This window comes from Ammospiza caudacuta, chromosome 8 (assembly GCF_027887145.1).
Source record: "Ammospiza caudacuta isolate bAmmCau1 chromosome 8, bAmmCau1.pri, whole genome shotgun sequence".
NCBI lineage: Eukaryota > Metazoa > Chordata > Aves > Passeriformes > Passerellidae > Ammospiza > Ammospiza caudacuta.
Window position 1 is genome coordinate 19,809,014 of NC_080600.1, and position 23,223 is coordinate 19,832,236.

The window sequence follows — 23,223 nt, forward strand, 5'->3', positions numbered from 1 at the left end:
TGTTTTCAGTGCCCTGACCTAAATGAAATGGCATGAAGCAGACCTTTGAGTATCTCTCCATTTCGGTTTTTAAGTATCTTTAGCATTCACACACAAAATTATGCATGCCTATGAAAAAATACAGGCTCATAACATCTATCCACACACAATTCTTAGAAAAGCAATCCTTCCAGCCATTAGATCAGTTTGATCTGTATTTTTTAAATGGATAATTAAGTTAAGAAATCAAAGCTATTGTTTGACAGACAAGTCTTCTGAAACACTGCCAGCATAGGGACCCTCTCATTCCTAGACCTAACATACCCATTCCATTGTCTATGCAGGGCCACATGGCAGACTACGTACCTGACCTAGTTCTAACTAACTTTAGAAACAAATGCTTGTTTTAAACTCCAGCCACTTGCATTATCTTCCCTGACATGCAAAATTGCAAATACTACCTGTAATACAACTATGTAGTTGCCACAAAGAAAAAGCAAAGCAACTCAGTGAATTATGGGCTGAGCAACTGTCATGGTACTATGGAGACTCGGGATCCACTTCCATCAGCAGTACCTGTCACAGGAAATGTCCCCAACACCGAGTGCACACTCCATCTGCTGTAGTGAATTAGACCAGGAGGCACATGCCCAATGAAAATCATCTGATCCATAAACCAAATTATAAGTTTTGACTCATCCAAACCACTGCATAGCCAGAGAAACGCAAGGAAAGACACAATCAAGAATAAGGAGGGAAGAACTATCCAGAGTTGCTGAGCTTGCTAGAAAAGGAACAAGTGCTGGAACATCACTGCAGTCTTTCCAGTCCTCCACTGCCTATAGTTTTTCTTCACCCGAACTGTGTCTCTACCTCACACTTGTAGCTTTGACTTCTCACACAATGTTAAAATACTTGAGTTTCACAGCTGGATCATCTTCACAGCCTTAAACAGAAATATTTAGATCATGTGTTCTGTGCCCATGTTATGGAATTTCCAGGCAAGAGCTTGGCATTTATTCTGCTTATCATTTTTCTCCACACAATGCACACATCAGGTGTTCATGTGAGTCACAAGGCAGCATCCTTTTCTCCTGCTCTCAGCAGCAAGAGCCCCATTTTGACTCACGACAGAGCTCATCTGATGCTCCTGCCAGCCACACATGGACTGGGGACAGGGTCAGCTCCTACAGGGAGCTGCTCCCCCAGCTGCAGCAGGAAGTGTTTCCCCTTGCACCCGGACACAGCAGCAGCCATGGCTCTGCCCAGCTCTCCCCTGGAGCGTTTTCCATTTGTGGGAGGCACCCGGTACTGAAACAGTTATTTTGTCTCCACCAGAAAACAAAACAAGCATCAGCTACACGGAAATGCTTCACAGGATGAATGCAGCCTGAGAGCTACAGCACACACTACAGTGACTGTACAAACTGGGGCTTTTAGATAGCAGGAGATCAAAGTCACTCAAGTCAGCTACAAATGCACAGACTTCACAGGCAGTCAGAAAAGCCATGTCTTACATACACAAGGCAACAGTGTGAGCTTGCTTTCAGACACTGGAGAATTATTAACAGTTTCCACTTCCACATGCCAGTCCAACAATGGACACTAAATCTAACAGCTCAGGAACGATCATAAATGTTCTGCTCAAAAATACTGCTCATTTTTTATTAGATTGTATAAACCAAATTGCCAGCATTAGAAATTGCATGGAATTCAACCTGCAGTAAATGTAAATATGACTACCTTTCATGTCAGGATGCAGAGCCCAGGCATTACTACTTCTTCCCAGTCTGGAAGTTCCATATACACTATCTGCACAATTACACTACCAGATTTGAATAAGAAATAGCCTGGACTGCTGACTCTATAAAATATCCTTTTACTTTAGGAATTAAATGTCTCAATGTTTATTCTCTTGCCTAAGAAAACACCAAATTTTATACAATAGAAAACAGATGACAAAGAAGAAACAAATACTGAGTGGGGCAGATGAGAAAATAAAACATGCAGTAAGGTATCCAAAATGAGAAAACTATTTGGCTGTATGATTGGCAAAAGGAATTCTTACATGTATATAGAGCATATAATGCAGGGCTAGAAAGAAACAAAGAATTTAAGGCATTCTCCCACCCGAAGAGTGATCAGCCAAATCCTAGTGATAAGGTCTGTTATGTCCCTGTTAAGAAGAACCTGAATAATTTTGTGTTGGGATTTTAGCTGACTAGAGATTGAAAAAGTACAAGGCCGTGGCTAATTCCGAGTCCTGCACCTGCAAGATAGCGTGTCCTTGGGCCTAGCTGGAGTATGATAACAAATAGTGAAAGAGACATGAGAAAAGGGAGATGTAACCCCTGAAGAATGGAGAAGAGCTGGTGTTGTGGTGTTGCCAATGGACAGTGTAAACTGCAGAATATTCATGAGCTTATTACTTGCTGTATAAGTGTCTGATGCTCTCTTCAATAAGCGGAACTTGCTGATGACTCAAATTGAGCCCCGAGTTTTCCCTGCACCCGAAAAATAGCTCATCCCCAACAAATAGCTCATTCTGCAACAGCTCTGTACAGAAAAACAGCTACTGATGGAAAAATTCTACAAAGAAAAAAAATTATGGGAGGCAACGTGAACTCTACAGTAAGATTTACAAAACATCAATCCAACTAGGTAAAACTAGATAAAAGAAAAAATGCTACCAAATGCTCAAAATGCTACCAAATTAGAAGGAAAGATTTCAAAATAGCAACACATTAGGAAAAATACATATCCTATGAACTGGAAAGAGCTCATAAAGACAGGTCTGAAAGTGGTGCATGAAAGGAAACATTAAAAGCTACTGACATTTTAGTTGGCTATTGTAGCTAGGTTTCTTTCCTGCTACAATAAAAAAAAAAATTGTTCTTTATCCAGTAGTCATGATCAACTTGGAAGTTCACAATTCTGCAGCTGGGCTAACAAGACTTATACAAATTCTACTGGATGAGCCAAAAACTGTGATTCTTATTACAGAACACTGACACAAGTGGTTGACTTTAATATCAATATGACTACAACAAAAAAATCTTCCAAGATTAATAATTAATGTTGAATTGAAAGGGGGTGAAAAAATAGCTTTTCATTCCTGAGGCTACTGTCATTCACATCTTTTAGCAAACAGAGTTCTGAATAGAAAAAAAAATCTCAATTCATACTCAAATTAATTCTTCAAGGGATTTGTGCACAGGATTTATGCAGTAATATTTAGGCATAAAGGTGGAAGCTGAGGTTGAAGAGTGTGGTTGAAGAGTGAGGTTGAAGTGAGAGGAAGTGAGGTTGAACAGACTAACTACACAAAAAATATATCCAGAGTACACTAACTGGTTCCCCAATATATAGAGTATCTCTTGCTATTGTTCAAAACAGTAGCATTTAGTGAAACACAGTCACATATGTGATGAAAAAGTAATGGTAAAATTTTAAAAAGAAGACAGAAGATTTGTTTCATTTAATTGATGTAACAGTTATTTCTTTTGATTACTGTTGAGACAAACCCAAGCTGGCATTTGTCTTACGACCAGCCAGCAAAACCCCTCAGGTTTCTGCTGAGGTTGCATCAGCTTCAAGAAGACTCAAGAACAAAAGCTGCATGCTAGAGTTCAACAAGCTTCCATTATTCAGTACAAAATGTGCCCAACTGTGATACTGACAAAGCACACTTCAGTTTTCCTGTGAAAAATAGATTGAACTCTTATATCATCCTTTTAATTGTTGCTGAATTCCTTGAAGTTACTGAAAGCCTCATACATAATTAACTATTTTGCACACTTTTATTCAACTGCACAGATGGCATTTGCTCAGCCCATCCAAGTGCTTTCTGAGGTCCTTCCGTGAACTACAAAAAATTATTGAGAAGAAAACTGAGCATCATTAATCCCATAATTAAGTCAAAATCATGCCAAAAACTTACATAACTGTCAGTGAAAAATACAGTAGTTTTCTGTTTTAACAAACTGGCTCATTAAATACTTGCTAAAGAATATCCCTGACTCCTCTTTCACTGCCGGAACTGCTCATTCCCAGGACAGAAAACATGCGCCCACCAATTCCTATGGAGCTGGTCTCTAACACACAGGAGAAACAGGCACAAAGAAGCAGATGCAATCACTGACATGCTAGAACAGGAGGAAATGAGCTCTCCCTGAGTTTCAGAAAAAACTAAGGGCCATAGATCTCTAAGGCACTAATTTCTGTGGCACCAGAAAAACCTCAGATTTCCCTTCTGGATGCAGAACAATCCATGTGTTCTATTAGCACACAGGAAAACTCAGTCTACCTGTTCTTTAACATAACCAAAATTGCACAGTACCTGGAGCTGGGAGTAGAATTTTTCTGTTCCTGTCAATTTTTATAGCATCATCTCTCTACTATTCATCTCCATGTGCAAAGATCTGTCTCTATGTAATTGCTTATTCATGATTATATAATGAATATACATATATAATTATTTCTGTTGTTATTTTAGAAAGACAAAAGGCTGGCTTCATCGCTTGTTTACCCTACTCAAATGTATACACTTTCCTTTTAAAATTAAGAAGGGCTCATGGTCACTGCCCATTTACACATACTCTGCACACTAAATGTTATGAATTAATCAAATGTTAGGTAACATAAGCAAACAACATTTTGGACACAAATGGGAAATACTTCTCCCCACATACCCTGCCACAAACCCACTTGTAAATTCTGACAGCTTTCTGTTGTTCTGCATTCAAAAGAAAACATGAGCAGCAAAGCACACTGAGACCATGAGCACAGGAAGCAAAAAGATCATTGAGACAGGTAATGTGGTCTACAAATTAGTACCAATGGTAGCTCTAGAGTTTGGAGATGGAATATCTTTTTTCACAATAATTTTAGCATGACCTTACCTGAACATTAACTATAATTAAAGTAATCTGCTTGAAAACTCTTTGTCACATCCGTGAAGAAAGGAGCAGAGCATGTCAAGTCTCCTAGTGACACAACTCTTTTTTTATTAATGAACTGCTCTCAGAAGTGAAAAGACACAGTCTAAGAATCAGCACTAAATGGAACTTTGGTTGTGGGTGGACCATCCAGGCAAAGACAGGATAGTCAGGCACCCAAACCATCCCATTTTATCAGTATCTGTCAAACTGAAAGGTAAGTACCATTCTCCACAACTGTATCCAAAGGCTCTGCTCAACATCTACATGAAAGCAATTAACTTACTGCTCACACAAAGTGCATTTAAAATTTAAACACCTTTAAGTGTGAACATACTGAAGTAAACTCTTCTCTTTACAGATGATAATGGGATTAGGACTATTCTCATAGCACTGTGAATTCTGTATGTCCTACATTTAGTAAAACACATCATCTTTTGATCAGAGATCACACAGTAACCAACAAAGCTGTTGATTACACACAAAAAAAAATTAAAATTACACAAAAATTACACACAAACCTAAAGCTGTGTAAGGAACACTGGCATTTAGGCCAAACACAATCATTACAGAATATACCAGGTTCAGAATTAAGAATGAATCAAAACCATCACTCGATTTTATAATTCAAACAACATTCATAGAGCAAGTAATAAATGTGGTATTTAAAAAAGCATTTTCCAAACACAAGGTTACTTGCATTCATCTTATTACACTAATATTAATATCATATAAATAAAGTTATTCCCATTTTTAACACATTATTTATAATTATAATTTATCTTTATCTGCATACTAATAACAAGTATGCTACCTAAAGAATATACTCTTACCATTCATACTCCAGTAAAGCCTCTGACATCAAGTTATTCTGCTTTCCAAACTATTAAAAAACTGTAATGATTCACTAAATGTCACTAGAACTTCTTAATTACAAGTGCAACTGCCTAACTTTTAAGCTATCTTAAACCCAGTATCAATAATCTGCTGCAGTCTCTACAAGGTCATTTGCATTAAATTGCAGTCTTTTGTTTTCACTGCCGTAAATTTATTTGATGTTTTCAGTTCTGTGCTGAGCCTCAAAATGTAGGTTTGATTAACAGCTAGGAAAGCTACCTTTCAAAGAAATACACACAGAACCTAACCTCCTAAAATGAAAAGTAGCCTTCTAAAATACGTACTGCAATCAAGGCCGCCAGTGAGGGTAAAAGCAGCTCACTGGTTTGAGATCTATGACAGCAGTATCAGTCTACTCTACCCAAGAGAAAAACACAGCAAACGGGAGCTGTGGACAAGCACAGCTTCCCTGACATCTAATCACCTGCACCACTGTTTCCATACTGCCTGCATCACTGCAACAAATCTCTCATCTGTTTCCCTTAGCCATCACCAGAATCAAACTTTGTATTTATTTCCATACATTCACAAGCACAGCAGATCAGTTTTCACACACAAATGTCCTGCTCTCATCAGACCTCACACGTTCCTGTTCCTTGAGAACAGAACCAAAGTCATGTTTATGCAAAAATAACAGGGCATGATGTATTCACACAAACCTACTAGACAAGGTTATAAAAAACTTTTCCAAGGCAGCAATACCACAGTTTAAAATGATGCATCCCAAATTGTATCACAAGAACAGCATGCTAGCATCCCAAGGCATTTACATCTAAAATACAGTTAATACGTAGCTGTGTTACTGGCCACTCATCACTGCTGCACAGCATTAGACTTTGCTCTTGCTCCAGAGAAGGCAGCAGTGGGGGAACCCACTCCCCTGCTCATTCTGGGACACCAGAGGAGGTTTCAGCCCCCTCTGGTAGCGCTTCTGCAATAACACAGCTGAGAGAAGTGGCTCGTTTTCCAGCTTCTGCAACAACATAATTATTGTTGGAGTTCCAGAGCCAAGGCCAATTTTGGCTTTAATAGCAACACAGTATCAACACATTTGTGGCCATAAGAGGCTAGGCCAATACAAATGCACTGAATTAAGAACCTCAGAAACAGCAAAGACCCACAGGCTTAATTCTATTATCTCATACACCTACTGTTCTACAATTCTTCATTCACCAAGGACGCTTTAGTATGCAGAGGTTTCACTGAATTTAGGAGTCAAAATCATTGATAAACTCAAATTTAATTTTACAGTTACTTAATAAAAATAAATCAAGTGGTAGCATTTGCAAAAATTACTTCATATGCAAAGCGGCTTCCACAAGTAAAAACTACAGTCATATAGTAATTACATTCTGCTGTACAAAAAATGCTTTTGCACAAATTGTTTTCTCCACTATCAATATTAGATTAACAGACTTTTATCTCCGTCTCTTGAAATCTGACAACATCTATCATTTCTTAGAAAGGGTATCTATTTCAGCTTTACAAAATATTATCCAGTCAGAGGGGTTTATGTAACAACTGAGTTATTTCCCAATCCTGCCAGTTTCTTTCTTCCACTATAAATTCTCAATTCAATTCATTACATAGCAGTGATTGAGGTCAACTAATGGCTTTGATTTAGAAATCACAAACAGAGTGATCTGTGGCAGCAGAAGCAGATTCTGCTTCCAAGTGTCCACTGCCAGACATCACAAGCTCCTAGCAAGGAAAGCTAAGTAGGACACACAGCCACATCCTCCTCCATCACAGCTCACACCCTAACGCTCCCCTCCAAGCAGCCAGGGAGCTGCAGGACACCTGGAATTGGCAGGGGGTAAGTGCAGCACAGGCGGGAAGATGCACACCCCGTTGGGCCAGCAGCTCCCGAGGGAGGCTGCCAGGTGTGCAGATCACACCCACAGCAGTTACCACAGCAACACGGAGCTCCGGCACCGTCCCACTCCCTCAGGCACTCAAAAACACTGAGGAGCTCAAGGAATGCACGCTGCTGGAAAGCCTTCCCTCCTGTCCACAGCAAAGGCAGCCCTGTTATCCTCAGAATTCTTCCCACATCACTGCCCTAACTAATACAAGTCTTTCAGTGGCTATTCACTTTTCTCTACCTCCTCACACGAGCAAGCCCCAAAATTTTACCACACTGGAAGGAATACTTTGACTACCTTTGGTAACTATGGCTTAAAAAAGCTTGAAGAGAAGTAAAGAAGCATAGCTATCAGGCAACCTGAGTATGCCTTCCAAAGACAGCACATAGAGGGTTAAAACTAAAGGGGGGCAGGAATTTGCACAGTCACTCTTCATTTTCTAGGAAATAAAGACATTTGGGTTACACAGATCGCTTCACAATGATCAGTTAACCTTAAATTTGAAATTATTCTTACTTGGCAATTTTAAAAGCTGCCACCAATTCAGACATAATGAAAGAATGGAACTATCTTCAGATCCATGCTGCCACTGTAAATGCCTGCCAGAAGGAGAGCAGAAGCAAGCACCAAGAGGCTGGTTTGTTCTTGATATCCATGTTCATCCTTCTGAAAGCTGGCCTGTCGTACAACCCACCTGCTGAAGGTGGTGGCAACACTCAATGATACCCAGTCATAACTGACCCAGGATAGAGATTAACTGAACAAACCACCACGATGAAGTGAAAGAAAGTTAGTGAAAGTTCACTCTGAAATCTGAAAATCAAAACCAGTGCCTTCTTATTAAGTAGATTTGTTCCCCACATGTCCTGAGAGAAGCATCTGCTCATTTTTCTGGCAAAGAATGTTTTGACAACCTTTTGCTCCTGTTACCATAGCACTGGACAAAATACAATATTGGCAGAGTGAGAATGGGATTCTGACTTCTTATGCAGAGACAGTTAGCCAAGCCCAGATCTCCGTTCTGCACTTACTAGAAAACTTTTCAGAAATATAAAAGTCACCTCCTCAACTGAGGAGTCCCAATCTGATTCCCAAGGGTAAACTGCTAGAAATCAAAATTTTCCAGAGCACTTCTTCTTCATGCTTGTAAGAGTTGTCAACAAATAAAAAAATCTTAAGGTTACGGGAGGTTTTTAATTTCGACTAGACTCAAGCTTTGCTATGCTGTTACAATTTAAGAATCTCAGAAAATAAGCAGAAGAAAATCCTTTTCTGCAAGCACTGTAAGTAGCAATTATTCTCTTTCCTAGCTTAACAAGCAGTTTTGGTCCATTTACTGCAAAATTATAAGTAAACCTTCCGTCAATTGCTATGTAGCTCAAGAACAGCAAGCCAAGTTGCTATATTCAACCTGCAGTATGTAACTTAACAGCACAGCATCAAATGTTCTGTAATTATTTCCAGCAAGATCTCTATTTTACACACTCATTTTCTAAGCATGACCTACATTCCCATCAAGAGCAATACTTCTGACCCAAAGAGAGACTGTTTCATGCAAGTGGTAACTTAGTTTCTAAAAACAATATACAGCCATTTTACATGTATAAAGGAATGTGCATTTGATTTTCCATGTTAACTATACTGCAACTGTAACACAGTAACCTCCATCCAATTTAAATACTTCTTTCTGCAAATTACCAAGTTACTTTTTTAAGAATTAACAAGTATGACACTGAGTTATCAAGAGCAATATGCTTGATAACCAAATCCAACTTTGGCAAAGTTTTTCTCCACATACAATATTTCTAAGATTCCCCAGACTTGAAACAAAGCAATGCAGGTCACTGAGCCATTTCAGAATTTCTCTTTAACAATATGGAGAGTTTTCTGTCTGGTAAAGAAAGGATAGGACTTGAAACACAAACAACCAGGAATAAGGGTTTTCTTGCTTAACTATAATGGCCCATCATTCAGAACATCAACAGGATGAGCTTAAAGAGACCATATTTTTTTGAAAATTCCTTCAGAACAATGTCAGACTTTCATACAGTAAATGCTTAAATCTGCTGTCTTAAAACAAAGCTCTAGCACTACCTAATAGCCCATGGACCCCCTGGCAGAAGCTCTGTAAATTCTGTAGGTCGTTTTTATGCCTCCACACAAAGAAAGTAGATGATGGACCAAATACATTCTTTGAATTGAAAGCATTTAATAAACTTAAATGACTACAACAAACCCCATGAGAATGACTGCAGTACCAAACAAGAGCTTCTATTTCTAAAATGTTTGAGTTCCTTTGTTCTAACATTTTGATGTCAGCTGAAGAAAACAAACTATAGCTCATGTGAAAAACACACAAAATTACACATGAGGACATTCTGAAAAACAAAACTTCAGCAATATCCCAGTGAACATCCAGGAGAAAATCTCCATGCAGGATGTTGTAGAGGCAGCAGCTATGGACGTAGTTCTATCAGAACACCTTCAAAAAATCAATCAAGTTACTTGGGATCCAACAGAAGACAGCTCTGTAAACCTGGAAGCAATTCTAAAATGAAAAATAAGCACCACATACAATGGTACAAGAAGTTCTACAAAGTCTGTCCTGAAAAAGGTAGTTACCATAAGAGCTTCAGAAAAGGACAGAGGAATGAATCAGACAAACACTCTCAGAGTAGTAGAGCATCTGCAATGCTCCAAAATTCACAGCTGCCCACCTCTGCACACATATTAATGATGTTCCATACCTCAGCTTCCTCTAAAGCACTTCAATAACAAAAAAAAAAAAAAAAAAAATCTGCAGGTACTATCTTATTTTACCAAAACAGGTGAAATTTTTTTCTTCTTTTCTGTGTTTATCTAATGTGAGCTAGATTTTCAGCAGGCCCTTTAAGGTTTGTTCATATACTGATTTCAGCACTTACTGGTGCTGTTCTGCCCAAGATCTTCATAAAGATCCCTTAGACAATCCTGTATCAGACAGGGTGAATTTCTTTAAGAGCAATTAAACACCCTTTTTCCCCCATATTTATAGAATTTTGACTATTTTCAATATGTATAGATTGGTAAGCATTCATGTTGGACAGAGAAGACACCATCAGTCACAGACATCTCAGCAGAAGATAAAAATGTACTGCAATTTTTACCCTACAAGAGACATATCCAGACTAGCCCAGTAAAACTTAAGACGAGGATTTTCATTAAGTAAATTAATACACTATCCTCGTCAGCTAACAAAATAACTAATAATGATTTTTTTCAAAATGAAACAGTTTAAAAAGTCATTTTTTTCAAACAATTTTTAAAGAAAAGTCACATACAGACTATGGTTGTCTCAAATAGGGGAAACCCTTCCTGCTATACAATCTAAATTCAGTGACAAATATTTCAGGAAGGAGTCATTTTAATCCCACAGTTAAGAATTCTCATGCTGTTCCCCGCATAGGCCAATTCCATCGTCTCTAACCAGAGCAGGAGCAGCCCCAAGAGTTCCGGGCGCTGGAGCTCTCGCAGTGGCCAGAGCTCTCCCCCCGAGGGCTGCAGTGCTGCAGGCAGCGCTGCAGGGCCAGCACACACCCCCTGCACTGCACTGCACTGCACTGGAGCAGCTGCCACAGCACACAGGGCACACAGCATCACCTGGGCACACCACACTGCAGCAATGAGAACTTCCAGCATGGAGGTGTAAGTGACACTGCAGACTGGTGAAACAACATCAGACTCCTCTCATACAGTTTTATGCTCCAATAGAGGATAGGAAGAATCCCCATGACTGTGTTTACTTTCACCATAATTATGACACAGGCTGAGTCTCAATCTTCACTTATTCACCAAATTTTAATGTTATTCTTCTGACAACTCTGAGCAATTTGTTGTCACAAAAATAGAAACGTCAAAGAAGTGAAATGACAAAAATAAGAACATTTCAACTGCCGAATGCTTTTTCCATGTCATAAAAGATTCTCTTGCCTTGCATCTTTCTTTTTAATGTGAACTCATTTTCAAGTTGTCTCAACAGATTGTTACAACTATATATTCGGCAAGTTCTACTACCATCTGAAGGAAGGGCTGTCTCTACACCTTCATGAATTAAAAGTGTTGCATGAATGACCTGTTCATTTAACAAGACATGCCTAAATAACATCATCTCTCTACCCTTCCATCCAGCTATGGCAATAAATAAAACTATCCTGAAGAGTTTCACAACATGAATCCTAGGTTTTAAGACAAAGAGGCACAGAGAAAGCACAAATTTTCAAGCTGCTTTTCAGACAAGCAATCCTCTCCTCCTTCAAGAAGGATCTACCAACTGCATAACCTCAAATCCTCCACCTTCCTAGACACAAGAGTTGATTTTTTTTTGTATCACTCATCATCTTCCAGCCATTTTACTGAACAATTTGTCCCTAAAAGTCAGGAAAAACCACTCATATTCCCCCTACAATTAGTCACAGAAAACCATGCAAGCAATTCTTGAAAGACTGTGTTCAGAGCCTTAAGGGCATATGGAATCCAGACCAAAATAAATTCCTTCCACTGTTTGCACACAAAAGCTGTACTTACCCTGATTTGTGAAGTACAAGACCTAGATATGACATCACATAAGAGCTGTGCTACTTAAAACCAACAGAATTAGGTATAAGAAGCTGCCTGCTCAAGGTGGGATCTGGTCTGTGCAGAGGCACTTACCTGTTTAGCACACATAAAGAAAAACAAGCTAAAAAAGAAGCTAAATGTAATAGAATCCAATACTCTGAGACTTTACCAGCAAATAAATCTAATTCTTCTGTGTCCTCAACAAAAGCTACAAGTAAAAAAAAATATAATAAAATTTCAGGGAAAGTAAAACACATGGAAAATATTAACCTCAGCTCATCATAAGAAAACAAGGGAAAATCCCCTTCTCTTTGGAGAACTTTTAAGCACAGCCTTTACAGACACAAGTGGATTATTGGCAATGTATTCCCCACTTGTTCTTTAATGAAAAAATTCTTTCATATGTGCATAAGTGGTTAAATGAGCTATAACTCTGCATTAATTATCCAACTGGTGATTGAATGAGACAATTCATAAGAGCCTGTCTTGCATAAGGAGTACAACTTATAAACCATACTTTAATGAAGGGTCTCAAAATGGTACAAACATCTATAAGAAGCTCATCACACTAACAAGCTCGGTTTCCAAGGACCTGCATTTGGTGGACAGATGAGTATACAAATGAGAACAACAAAAAGTAGAGGCTTACCCCTCCCTCTTGCTCCAGTCATCAAAACTGCATGTATTTGTAGCACATATTGAATTACTGACTCCAATAAATGTAAAGACTGCATATATATTTAGAAAATACAAGATGTACATTTTAAGCAAATAATAAAATGAGAATGATTTACAATAGTTCTACTAACTCATTCCATCAAGTGGTTATAGAAGTGTCCTCAGTTTGGAGATGATTTGAATTAATTATCACCACCAGACAAATGCAATAGCGATTCAGAGTCTACTGATAACTATCTACCTTCTATTATGTAAACTGATTCATTTGTACAGATGCATATATAATCAAAGAATGACCTCTTTCTTTCAGGAATGGACTGCTCTTGTGACAGTGCACTCAGAATGTGAGAGAAATGCTTCAAAAGCAACACCCTCACTAATTTAGGCTGATTACACACTACTCTTTGATGCAGAGATTCTGCACGCTCAGTCATCACTCTGCCCCTTCTGACACAGAGTCACTTCATGGACAGCACACCTCTAAGGACACAAACATCAATAGGCCTAAATCTTTGAGGCTAATTCCTGAGATCACTAACAGAGGAATAAAGTGAGAAAACTGAGTACATCAGAAAACACTGCAGACTGATTTATCATAAATAACAAATAAATGCACTGTCACAGTTTCATTCTTCTCTACAACTCCTTTCACTCCCAGTTCACTAGTTATTAGTCATGGTGGAAAAAGCCCATTAATTTTACTACCACCATTTCAGCACACACATCTATAGTCCATCACATAAAAACCTTTAGCTCTCTTTCCCACAAATGAAATTTATCTAGATCTTATTAAATTGACATGAGTAACTCAACATATTAATTCTCTCTCCTTGAAAGGCAAATCCAACACCAATTTGTGCAAAAAGCATTTCAAAGGATCCAGGATATATCATATTCAGGATACAGAAACTACAATATTAAATAGAAGCAATATCCCCAATAATCCAGTGAAATGAATTACAGTGGACAGTGCAAAATACTTCATACAAGAGACATAAAACTCCATCATGGAATAAATGCAAGGCAAAGAATATGAAAGGAAAAGACAGAACTGCTTATATTCTCATTATTTATTTAAAATGTCTACCCTTTCTAGAATACTATTAAATCCTAAACCTTACCTCATAGCAATAATTTCATAGATTAAGTAGCATTACCTCTCTAACTTAATTTAGTATCCCTGTACTTTACCCAAGAAAAATGGGAAACCAGTGTACATAGTTCAGACTTTTCAAAATATTATTTGAATAATCCTATAATTCATTACTTTTCTGTCAAAACTAACCACTCCTTTTTTGAGCATCTGCTCATATTGGCATTTTTCAGCATCTCTGAAGCCTGTCATCCACTCAGCCTGTTCTTTTTCTGTTAGCAATGTGGGGGATAAGAGGTTGACTTTTGTTTTTACTATTTCTCATCTCCTTGTGGCTAAATATTTTTGAGTTGTCCGTCCACAGACCCTCCATACAGATAAATGTATGTTAGTTGATTCAAAAATAGCCATTTAATTTGGGATATTTAACATTTTTACAATTTTCACAAGCTGCAGCAGACCTGTGGTTTTTACCCAATTAAAAGCAGGTAGACAATAAACTTCTACAACCTGCAGCAAACACTCTGCCTTACATAGACAGCTGTGAACAAGCTCCACTTCTCAAAACAATTTACAAAGTCGCTGTCTAGTCAAAAAAATTGGAGTGAAGTACAAATCTGCAATGGCCAGCACTGCTCAAACTTACAGTATAGGACACACTTCAAGATAATTGAGAATCTGCACTGTATATTGAATGAACACATACTATTTAATGATTATTATTAAAGTGAATCAAGACAAATCAGTATGCTTTGAATTCATACACAACTCAGTAATAAATGGCTTTGTACATTTTGTTTGTTAGACACACTAAAAGTTTGTGTTTGAACAGAGATGAGAAATACTGTTTCAGCTAAGCTGGTATATTGCTGTCTGGCAAAAGCAGCAGTGTCAAGAAGAGACTTTGTTGCATGAGACAGACTGCAGCAAACCAAGCACTGATTGTGCTTTTGAAGGCCCCACATCACCCACAGGTTGTGCACCAACCCTCGGTGTTGAACAGGTGTCAGCCCCACTGCTCACAGCTTTCACTGGGGGCCACACAACAACACCTCACGTTTGCACCACAACACTGCTGCTGCACAAATTGAAAATAACCACAATTGATAGCTGGGATCTTGATGAACTTCTCACCTTAACCTGTCCATCTAACAGCTCACTGCCTCAGTCATTCCCTCCTCCTCCTCCCTCACTTGACACTCGCCCCATCCCTGAGCAAAGCAATGGCACTGCTCTTGTCAGCAGGAAATTCACAACGAAGTTACAGAATATCCTAATAAAAACATTTGCATTTACTTAGAAGAGCTTTTAAGAAAAAAAAAATAGTAAATTTATGAGTTGGCACAAAGCTAGCTTTGGCTGTGTGTTATAACCAACACAGACAGGCTACTAAAACCCCAGACCAAGTAATATTTGTTCCTCACCCTGCATTTCACTGAGCATAAAACAACTTCATCAAGGCAACACTACACCAATAATAATAAGGCAAGTGCTTATTGTACTTCAAACTGAAACACCATTAAGAATACATATTACAATGGCATCTACTGGGAAATAAGCTACAGGAAAATGGAGTAGCACATATAGAGTCTACACTTCAGAGCACATAAATTTAAATTTGACAGAGCAACTTAGTTGTTGCACCTGAGAAACAGAAAATTAAGATTTCTCACTGAAATATACACAACTCACTTGCAAAAACATATTAGCTCATTCAATTCAAGAAAGAATTGCCAACCTAACTAGTGAGAGCCCTGAGAAGAGGAAATGTTCCTAAATTCAGTGGGCTGTGATGAGGTTTCATCTATTGACATGGAGTTCTGCTTCATGAAGCAGCCCAATGACTGAAGTTCCTGACAGGGACATCCAACAAAATTTACAAAATTTAGATTAGTAAGCAAGAGGTCAATTTCAGGTGTGCAATTAAGTGTGAAAACAGCATTTGAAACAAAATTTTTTAAAAGAAAAAAGGCCAGCAGCCTCTAGACATAGACTCTACTGAATAAATCTGCTGCAAATATGGTATTTAAATCAATGTTTTTCATCAAGAAAATATTCTGCTGAACACTATAGGGTAACATTTTACTGGCTTAAAGCACTGACTGGAGACGCTCTTGCCTTACATAGGCACCACTTCCTGCCTCAGCACTTAGCCACAAAGATTAATAACTACAAACTCAAGTAAAACACAAGCAATGGACAATAAATTTCAGAGAGCTGATTAACTGTAGGATGCAGAAGCTTTCTACTCTGAATTAGAATTCTTGATCAATATAATTCAATAACCACAGTCTGAAAATAAACTATAGAAGGGAACAACTAGAATACCATTTGTAACCAACATTTAGTGTTACAACATTTATATTAGCAACTTGCATATTTACAAATTTTATTTTCATACCTACACATACAGTATTACCACCAGCAACTCCAATTACCACTAATAAAATGGCTCATGCTGTTTTCATATCCACTCAACAGAGGATCAATCCAGCACTTCCTGACCTCCAGGTTGAACTTGTGGCACTAATAAATGCATTAAATTAGCTTTCCTGGCAAAACACAGCACAGGTGATGAAAAAGGAAAGTAGATTGGTTGAGTGATGAATTCAACAGCTTTGCCAGCTTCACTGACTCACTTAGAGGAAACATGTTCTAGTTAATCCTCACTGAAGTTCCCAAAGCTAAGGAGCCCCTTCAGTGGTAGCCAGGTGGCTGCAGGAGCAGCCTCTGGGAGAGGAGATCAGGAGCTGCCCCCACATCACCAGAGGCAGCTCCAAGAGGGCCCCAGCACTGGCAAAAGCCAGTCAGCCATGCTGGGGGCACCTCTGTGCCAAGGCATCTACCAAGGGGTAAAGACCACTGTGAGGCAGCTGGGAGAGGAGAGAGAAACGTGTGAAAGACAGCCCTGCACACAGCAAGGTCAGAGAAGGAGGAAGGGGAGGTTTCCAGGCACTGGAGATTGCCTGCAGCCCATGGCAGGGCAGGTGGATATGCTCTGAAAGAAGCTGCAGCCTGTGCAGAGCCCTCAGAAGCAGCTTCTGGCAGGAGCCACAGCCTATGGAGAGAAGTCCATGCAGGAGCAGGCTTTGGGCAGAACAGTGCCTGTGGGCACCCACAGGAGCAGTCTGTGTCTGCAGGACCGGATGCTCTTGGGAAGAACCCACGCTGGAGCAATGCATGAAGAACTGCAGTCCATGGGAAGGACGTGGGATTTGTGTTCCAAAGTGTTTTGGAGCACTTTGTGAAGGACTGTACCCCACTGGAGGATGGCCATGTTGGAGCAGGAGGAAGACTGTGAGGAGGAAAGAGCAGCAGAGACAAGTGATAGGAATGAACTAAAGCATCCCCCATTCCCTGTTCCCCTGCATCGCTGGAGAAGGAGGAAGTGCGAGAGTTAGAAAAGGAGTAAAATTGAACCTGGGAAGGGAGGGCTGGGGGAAGGTGGGTTTAGTTTTGACTCTATTTCTCACTGTCCTACTCTATTTTTAATTGGCAGTAAATTAAATTAATACTCCCCGAGCTGAGAGTGGTTTGCCCATGACAGTAATTTGTCAGTGACCCCCCTGTCCTTAACTCAACCCATGAACTGGGAATTATTTTTTTTCCTTACTTTCTCCTGTTGCTCAGCTGAGGACTGAGAGTAAGAGAACAGCTTGGTGGGCACCTGGCTGACTTTCAAGCTTAATCCACCAGTGCACATTCAAATTTAAAATCCCATGGTTTTCATGAAGTCCTACCATAGGCTGATGGACAAGATACAGCCATGGATATACCCATGCAATATTCACTGAACTTAGGAGTGAGACATTACAGCACATTGCCCACGTAGCCATTACTACTCTTTCACAGGTTTTGTAGAGTTTCAACTTGTTATCATCTTCCTGAACTTCTGGACTAATACTCACTGGAGCTAATCAATATCCACTTTCATGCCTGCAGAACAAGTGTTCCATCAGACCTAAGATTAATCACCCCTTCACTGAAGCTGGATTATAGAATAAACAAGCTTAGGGAACAGAAAGAGCAAAACCAACTTTCCTCTGACACTCACACTTCTGAAAACTAAATAGATTTTACAAATCTAACTCAGTCACCTCTGTTAAGGTGATAAACATCTTCATTAAATTGAAGAGTGATCATTCTTGAACTTGTTTACAAACCATATTTCCTGCAATTCCCTGTACAATTACACAAGTTATATACTGGTACCAGCCATTAAAAGCAACTCCATGGAAATCTGCCATTACTAAAGCTGTAACCATTAAGTGGCTGTTTGTAAGGACCACCATTCCTGTCATTAAAAACTAATATGATAAGAGATGCCTCATTCTCTTGTCCAGCCTACTGAAGATGCTTCCAAATCTACAGCCACTTGGGTTTGCTTATGAGATCTAAGTAAAAACAACAGAAATGTGGAAAGCACCTATGAAATTCACTGATCTATGGACTGTAGTAAAATTACCAAGAAACAAGTAGTTTTCACCTTTATGTCTAATTAAATAAAGCTTTCTGCAGGAATGAAAGCAGGTTATTTCTAGTAATCAGCAGGATGGATTGATTACTAAGAACAAGAATAAAAATATTCTTTCTACACTACCCCTCACATACACCAGAAGACTGTATATAAAATGTCAACAGTGATGGCAACATGAAGACTATGAAAGGGAGGAAAATCAGAAGCTCCCTCTTCCTTTTCAGTCTCTAGAGCTGACAAGTAAAGCATAATAATATTGAATAACTAAAAAATACTGAGCCTTTTAGAAGAACCCAGCCAACACAGCTGGATCAGAGAAATCAGAGGTTCCTTCTGAAGGCTGGGCAGAGGACAGGCTTGGCTTTTCACTCAGTTCTGCATGCTGTGGTGGAGGCACCTCCCCCCACCTCAAATCCCTGCACACCGGACACTTAGAGGTTGAAATGTCTCCACCTGGGAATTTTTTCTGACCCTTTCAACAAAGAGTTACAGACACAAGCATTCAGTTACTCTAGGAAGCTCCATGCACTGCACAAAACAAAAAGCTGATTTTTGAAAAGATCAGTGATAATGAGAAACAAACAAAATATTATTTCAGAATAGACTTATACAGGACAAGCTCAAAGAAACTTAACAGGGCAAGCCAGTGTTGGAATTTATGTCAGTAACAAGATGTGCAAGTCACATAACTGTATGGTCTTGTTACTTGTACTACCATAAGTAGAAATTTTCTTTATGATACTCCTGAACAAAATTAAGCAGGAATAGGAAAACTTTGTAAACACAACACTGCCCAATATAAATATTATCTGATTTTACAGAAACAGATAAATCACTGTAGACTGCAAATACCAAGTCCATCAAAAACCAAATTTTATAGAATTACTCTGTTGCATGCTTAGACTGCAACAGGGGACACAGCACTAGTACACAAAGCATTGAACAGTCCATATAAAATTTAACCTGTGATTGACATTGTGTCAGATACCACACAAACACCCTCCTAAACAAAAAGCTTTTCTTCCCCTTCTCTTTAAGAAGCAGCATGACATAAAAAACCTGTATGATTTCTCCAAGTCATTAGAAGAATAAGATGTTTTTGACACAAAGAAACTTTTTTCCCCCCAAAAGCACTTTTCTTTCACTGCTGCAGGCCCACTTACTATGTATTTGCTGTATTTCCTATAATTTTCACAAAATTTAAAGCTGATGTTTTCTGATACACTACCATATCACAGACTCAAGGGAAGGATAACATTTTATGTAACATTCCCTGTTGCTAAAGTCATCGAGCTACATATCAATCATAATTTGGATAAACACTGACAAAATTTTTAAGAATAGATTTTTCATTTCATAAGCAGAAGTCAAATGAGTTGCAATTGCCACAGCTCTACTACTATGAACTAGCAATTTCCTCATGTATGAGATTACATTTTAATTATTTTGAAGCTGCAATTATGTTGCTGGGTGAGGGGGAAGAGAAAAAACCCATTTGCTTTAGCGCTGCATTTCAAATTCCGATACACTGGCCTGTGCTTCACTGCCTTTTGCAACAGTTTTTGCACTGGACAATCAAACTTCAAAGCAGCAACTGGCACAGAAAGGGAGTGGCCTGGCTACTGAAATAGATAAGACAGGCCAACGAAGGGCCTTCAATGTCCCATCACCACAGCACCTACCATCCTGCAGATAAACTTCAGGTCTCAGCCACATTCTGAGCCTCCCCTAGATCTCAAGATTATCCACAACAAATCTTCTGTCAGCAGTGAAATACTACAGGATTACAGTAGAATTAGTTCATCTTCATTACATGACTTTCTGGATGATTACTCTTCCTTACTCTTCATAGCATTTACAAACCCATCTTCCCCCAAAAATTCAAGGCTACTATTTTGAAAGTAATTTGGACTTCATTCAGACATAACGACTTTGGAATAATAAATATTATTAGAAGCAAAACCACAAATATCCAATTAACCAACAGTTGCTCCCATTAATCTATTCCCTTCCTGCAGAGCAGAAAAAGTCAGCTCTTTACAGAGATCTGGTGCAGCAGTTTACATGGCTGTGGCACGGTGAGGGCGGGGCGATCTGGCTGACAGATTTGTTACCAGGACACTCACACCACCAAACCCAGAATGCCCTCACCCTGAACCTCTTCTCCACAGCAAAGCCACCCTGTCCCGTCTCAGAGCATTCCACAAACCAGAGCCTTCTGCCTGGCTGATGTCTCCATTCCCCACTTCCTTAAAAATTTAAGCATGTTGATGGTGTGACCCATACTGCACCTCACAGTCAATGCTCACAACACAACTTCGTTCTTTCATTCTCACCTCCCCCCTAAAGCTCTGTGCTGCCATGATGCCTGGATAAATTGCCAGTCTGGATATTGCTGTGTGGTGGTCAGAATCCATCAGGCTGACCAAGAGTGCCTCATTCTTTTCCTGCATTCACCATCTGTCTGTATCCATCTCCTGTGATCCCAGACTGTCCTTATGGACTCTCTGCTGTCTGGGGCAATAACCATCTTTTTTTCGTTCTCTATTTGCACAAAACAGCAGGGAGTCCCCTTCTGCAGTTTTCATTAAGACACTAAAAGTGGATCTGCTCTGTAGAGATTTGCAAACTTTGATTTATACAAGGAATAAAAAAAAAAGTCAAAGAAAAAAAAACAACTACATGCAGTTCTTCCTATCTAGTTCTGCTTTCCAGTACTCCTCTCCCATATTCCAGAAAAATCACTTCTCAAAAAAGCAGAAATTTAAACACACACATGTCAGGTCATAACTGTAAGATTTCAACACGTCTCTTAAAAACCCCAAGTCATGCTAATTCGACATCAGAAGTGTCATTACATAATAAAATACATCTATATCATTTTACTGTAATTGACCTGTTTTGTAAATGACCCAAAATATGCAAAGTCTTCTCTCTAAAGGACAGCTGGTCATTCAGCAATTCAAAAGAAACAGTGAGAGCTTTTTTACAGGGACATTCTAAGTATTCTCTGCCTCTGGTTAAATAGTCTCTCCCATTTTCACTGACAGAACAGTCTCAGCACAGATCTCATCGCTAGCTGCCCTCTGGAAGCACACAAGCACTCTGCCCTTCGGGGACTGAATTCAAAAACAATTCTGGGACACTTTGGAATTCTCGCAATACTGACACCACAGATCCACATCATCCCCCCTACCTTTCTCTCCCGCATACTCGGACATGTCGTAGGGTATCTTCTTGTGTTTGAGGGCAAAGTTTTCATTTGGCCCTATTATCACTATCAAACTAAACTGAGAATATTTTGCCCTTCTTTCCACTAGAAAGAGAAATGAAAAAAGCAGAGCCCTAACACCAGCCTGGCTTTAGAGCAACCACCGCAAAAACCACACTATGCGGTAGCACTTGCACTTCATCTCCCTAATTCTGTACCAGCTCTACTACATCACGCTTCCATCCTGCACCTACCCCTTGGTGCTGCCCTTCCTATGGAATTCCACAGTCCTGCTCGAGCAGGGAAATACAAACGGGCAGACATAACTCTACTGAAGCCTGTGTCATTCTGCTCTAAATTAACAGGCACCAACACTGTATTTGCAGGAGTCAGCCGTGCCCTCGGTTTATCACATCACCTCGGCAGCAAAGCAGATCAGAATCTGCGGAGGGGACGAAAAGGGGGAACAGGGACACGATCGGAATAAACATTCACTCACAAAGTGGAAGGAATTCAATTTAGGAATCAATTCCACATTTAAGCGCCTCGTCACGCCGGGGTAGCTCACGCTGGAGGTGAAGCAGCCTTCCCCCCCCAGCCCGGGCTGCAGCAGCCGGCGCTGCCCGCCGCCGCCGCGGGCCCGGCGAGCGGGGCAGCCCCGCGGGCCCGGCCGTGAGGGCGCGCCCTGCCCGCCCCGGCGCACCTGGATGTAGTTGGTCTCGCAGTACTCGGCCACCCGCTCCAGGTTCGTGTAGCTGTCGAACAGGGCCCGGCGCCCCCCCGGGATCTCCTCCTCCAGCAGCATCTGCAGCTCCGCCATCTTCACATCCTCTCACCGACCGACCGACTCACCGACGGACAGACAGACCGACCGTGCGTCCCTCACCCCCGCCCGCTCCGCGCGCTCCCCCCGCCCCCCCGGGCTCCGCGCCCGCCGCCCGGGCCCGGCCTCGCGCCGCGCGCACGGAGCGCGCGCCAGACCCCCACCGCGGCGGGGGCGGGGCGCGGCCGCGCGCCGCCTCCTGCGCATGCGCCGCTCCGCGCGGCCCCCCGCGCGCCCACTTCCGCGCCGGCCGCGCGCGGGGGGCGTTTCCGGCGGGAGCGGGGGCAGGGCGCGCGGCCCGCGGGCGGCCCCGGTGCCGCTGTCCGGGAAACAACAAATAACTACGGGAGTGCGCCTTTCGGCCAGGCTTGGTTTCCTTCGAAATCGTTCTGCCTTCATTCACTCGCCCTGCAGAGCACGGGGCTGCGGCCGCCTCTCCCCAATAGCCCTGGGGGCTCCGAGCGCTGTGTGACCCTCCTGCTCCTGGGCGGCCGCTGAGCGGCTCCTGGGATCGCCGCAGGAAGAGCAAAACGTGTCCTCTGTGGGGATCCTCTCTGAAAAGCCGCTGTTCTACAGGGGCGTGAGGAATGGTGAACTCCCAGCCGTGCCAAAAAAGCGCATAATGAAGGGTCAGCAGAAACAGGATGGACAGCCTCATGGCCGAGGC

The 23,223-nt window shown here is 40.8% G+C and overlaps 1 protein-coding gene across 15 annotated transcripts in view; it reads right to left on the bottom strand.

Annotated features, from left to right (window-relative positions):
• The window catches only part of ABI2 (abl interactor 2), a 65,070-nt gene extending 42,445 nt beyond the window's left edge, over positions 1-22,625 (bottom strand). For all 15 annotated transcript variants that reach the window (XM_058809623.1, XM_058809622.1, XM_058809624.1 and 12 more), the window contains exon 1: positions 22,437-22,625. In XM_058809623.1, coding sequence (XP_058665606.1) covers positions 22,437-22,553 — 117 coding nt within the window. In that variant the 5' untranslated portion in view covers positions 22,554-22,625. The remainder of the gene's footprint in view (positions 1-22,436) is intronic.
• Between the last annotated feature and the right edge of the window lie 598 nt (positions 22,626-23,223).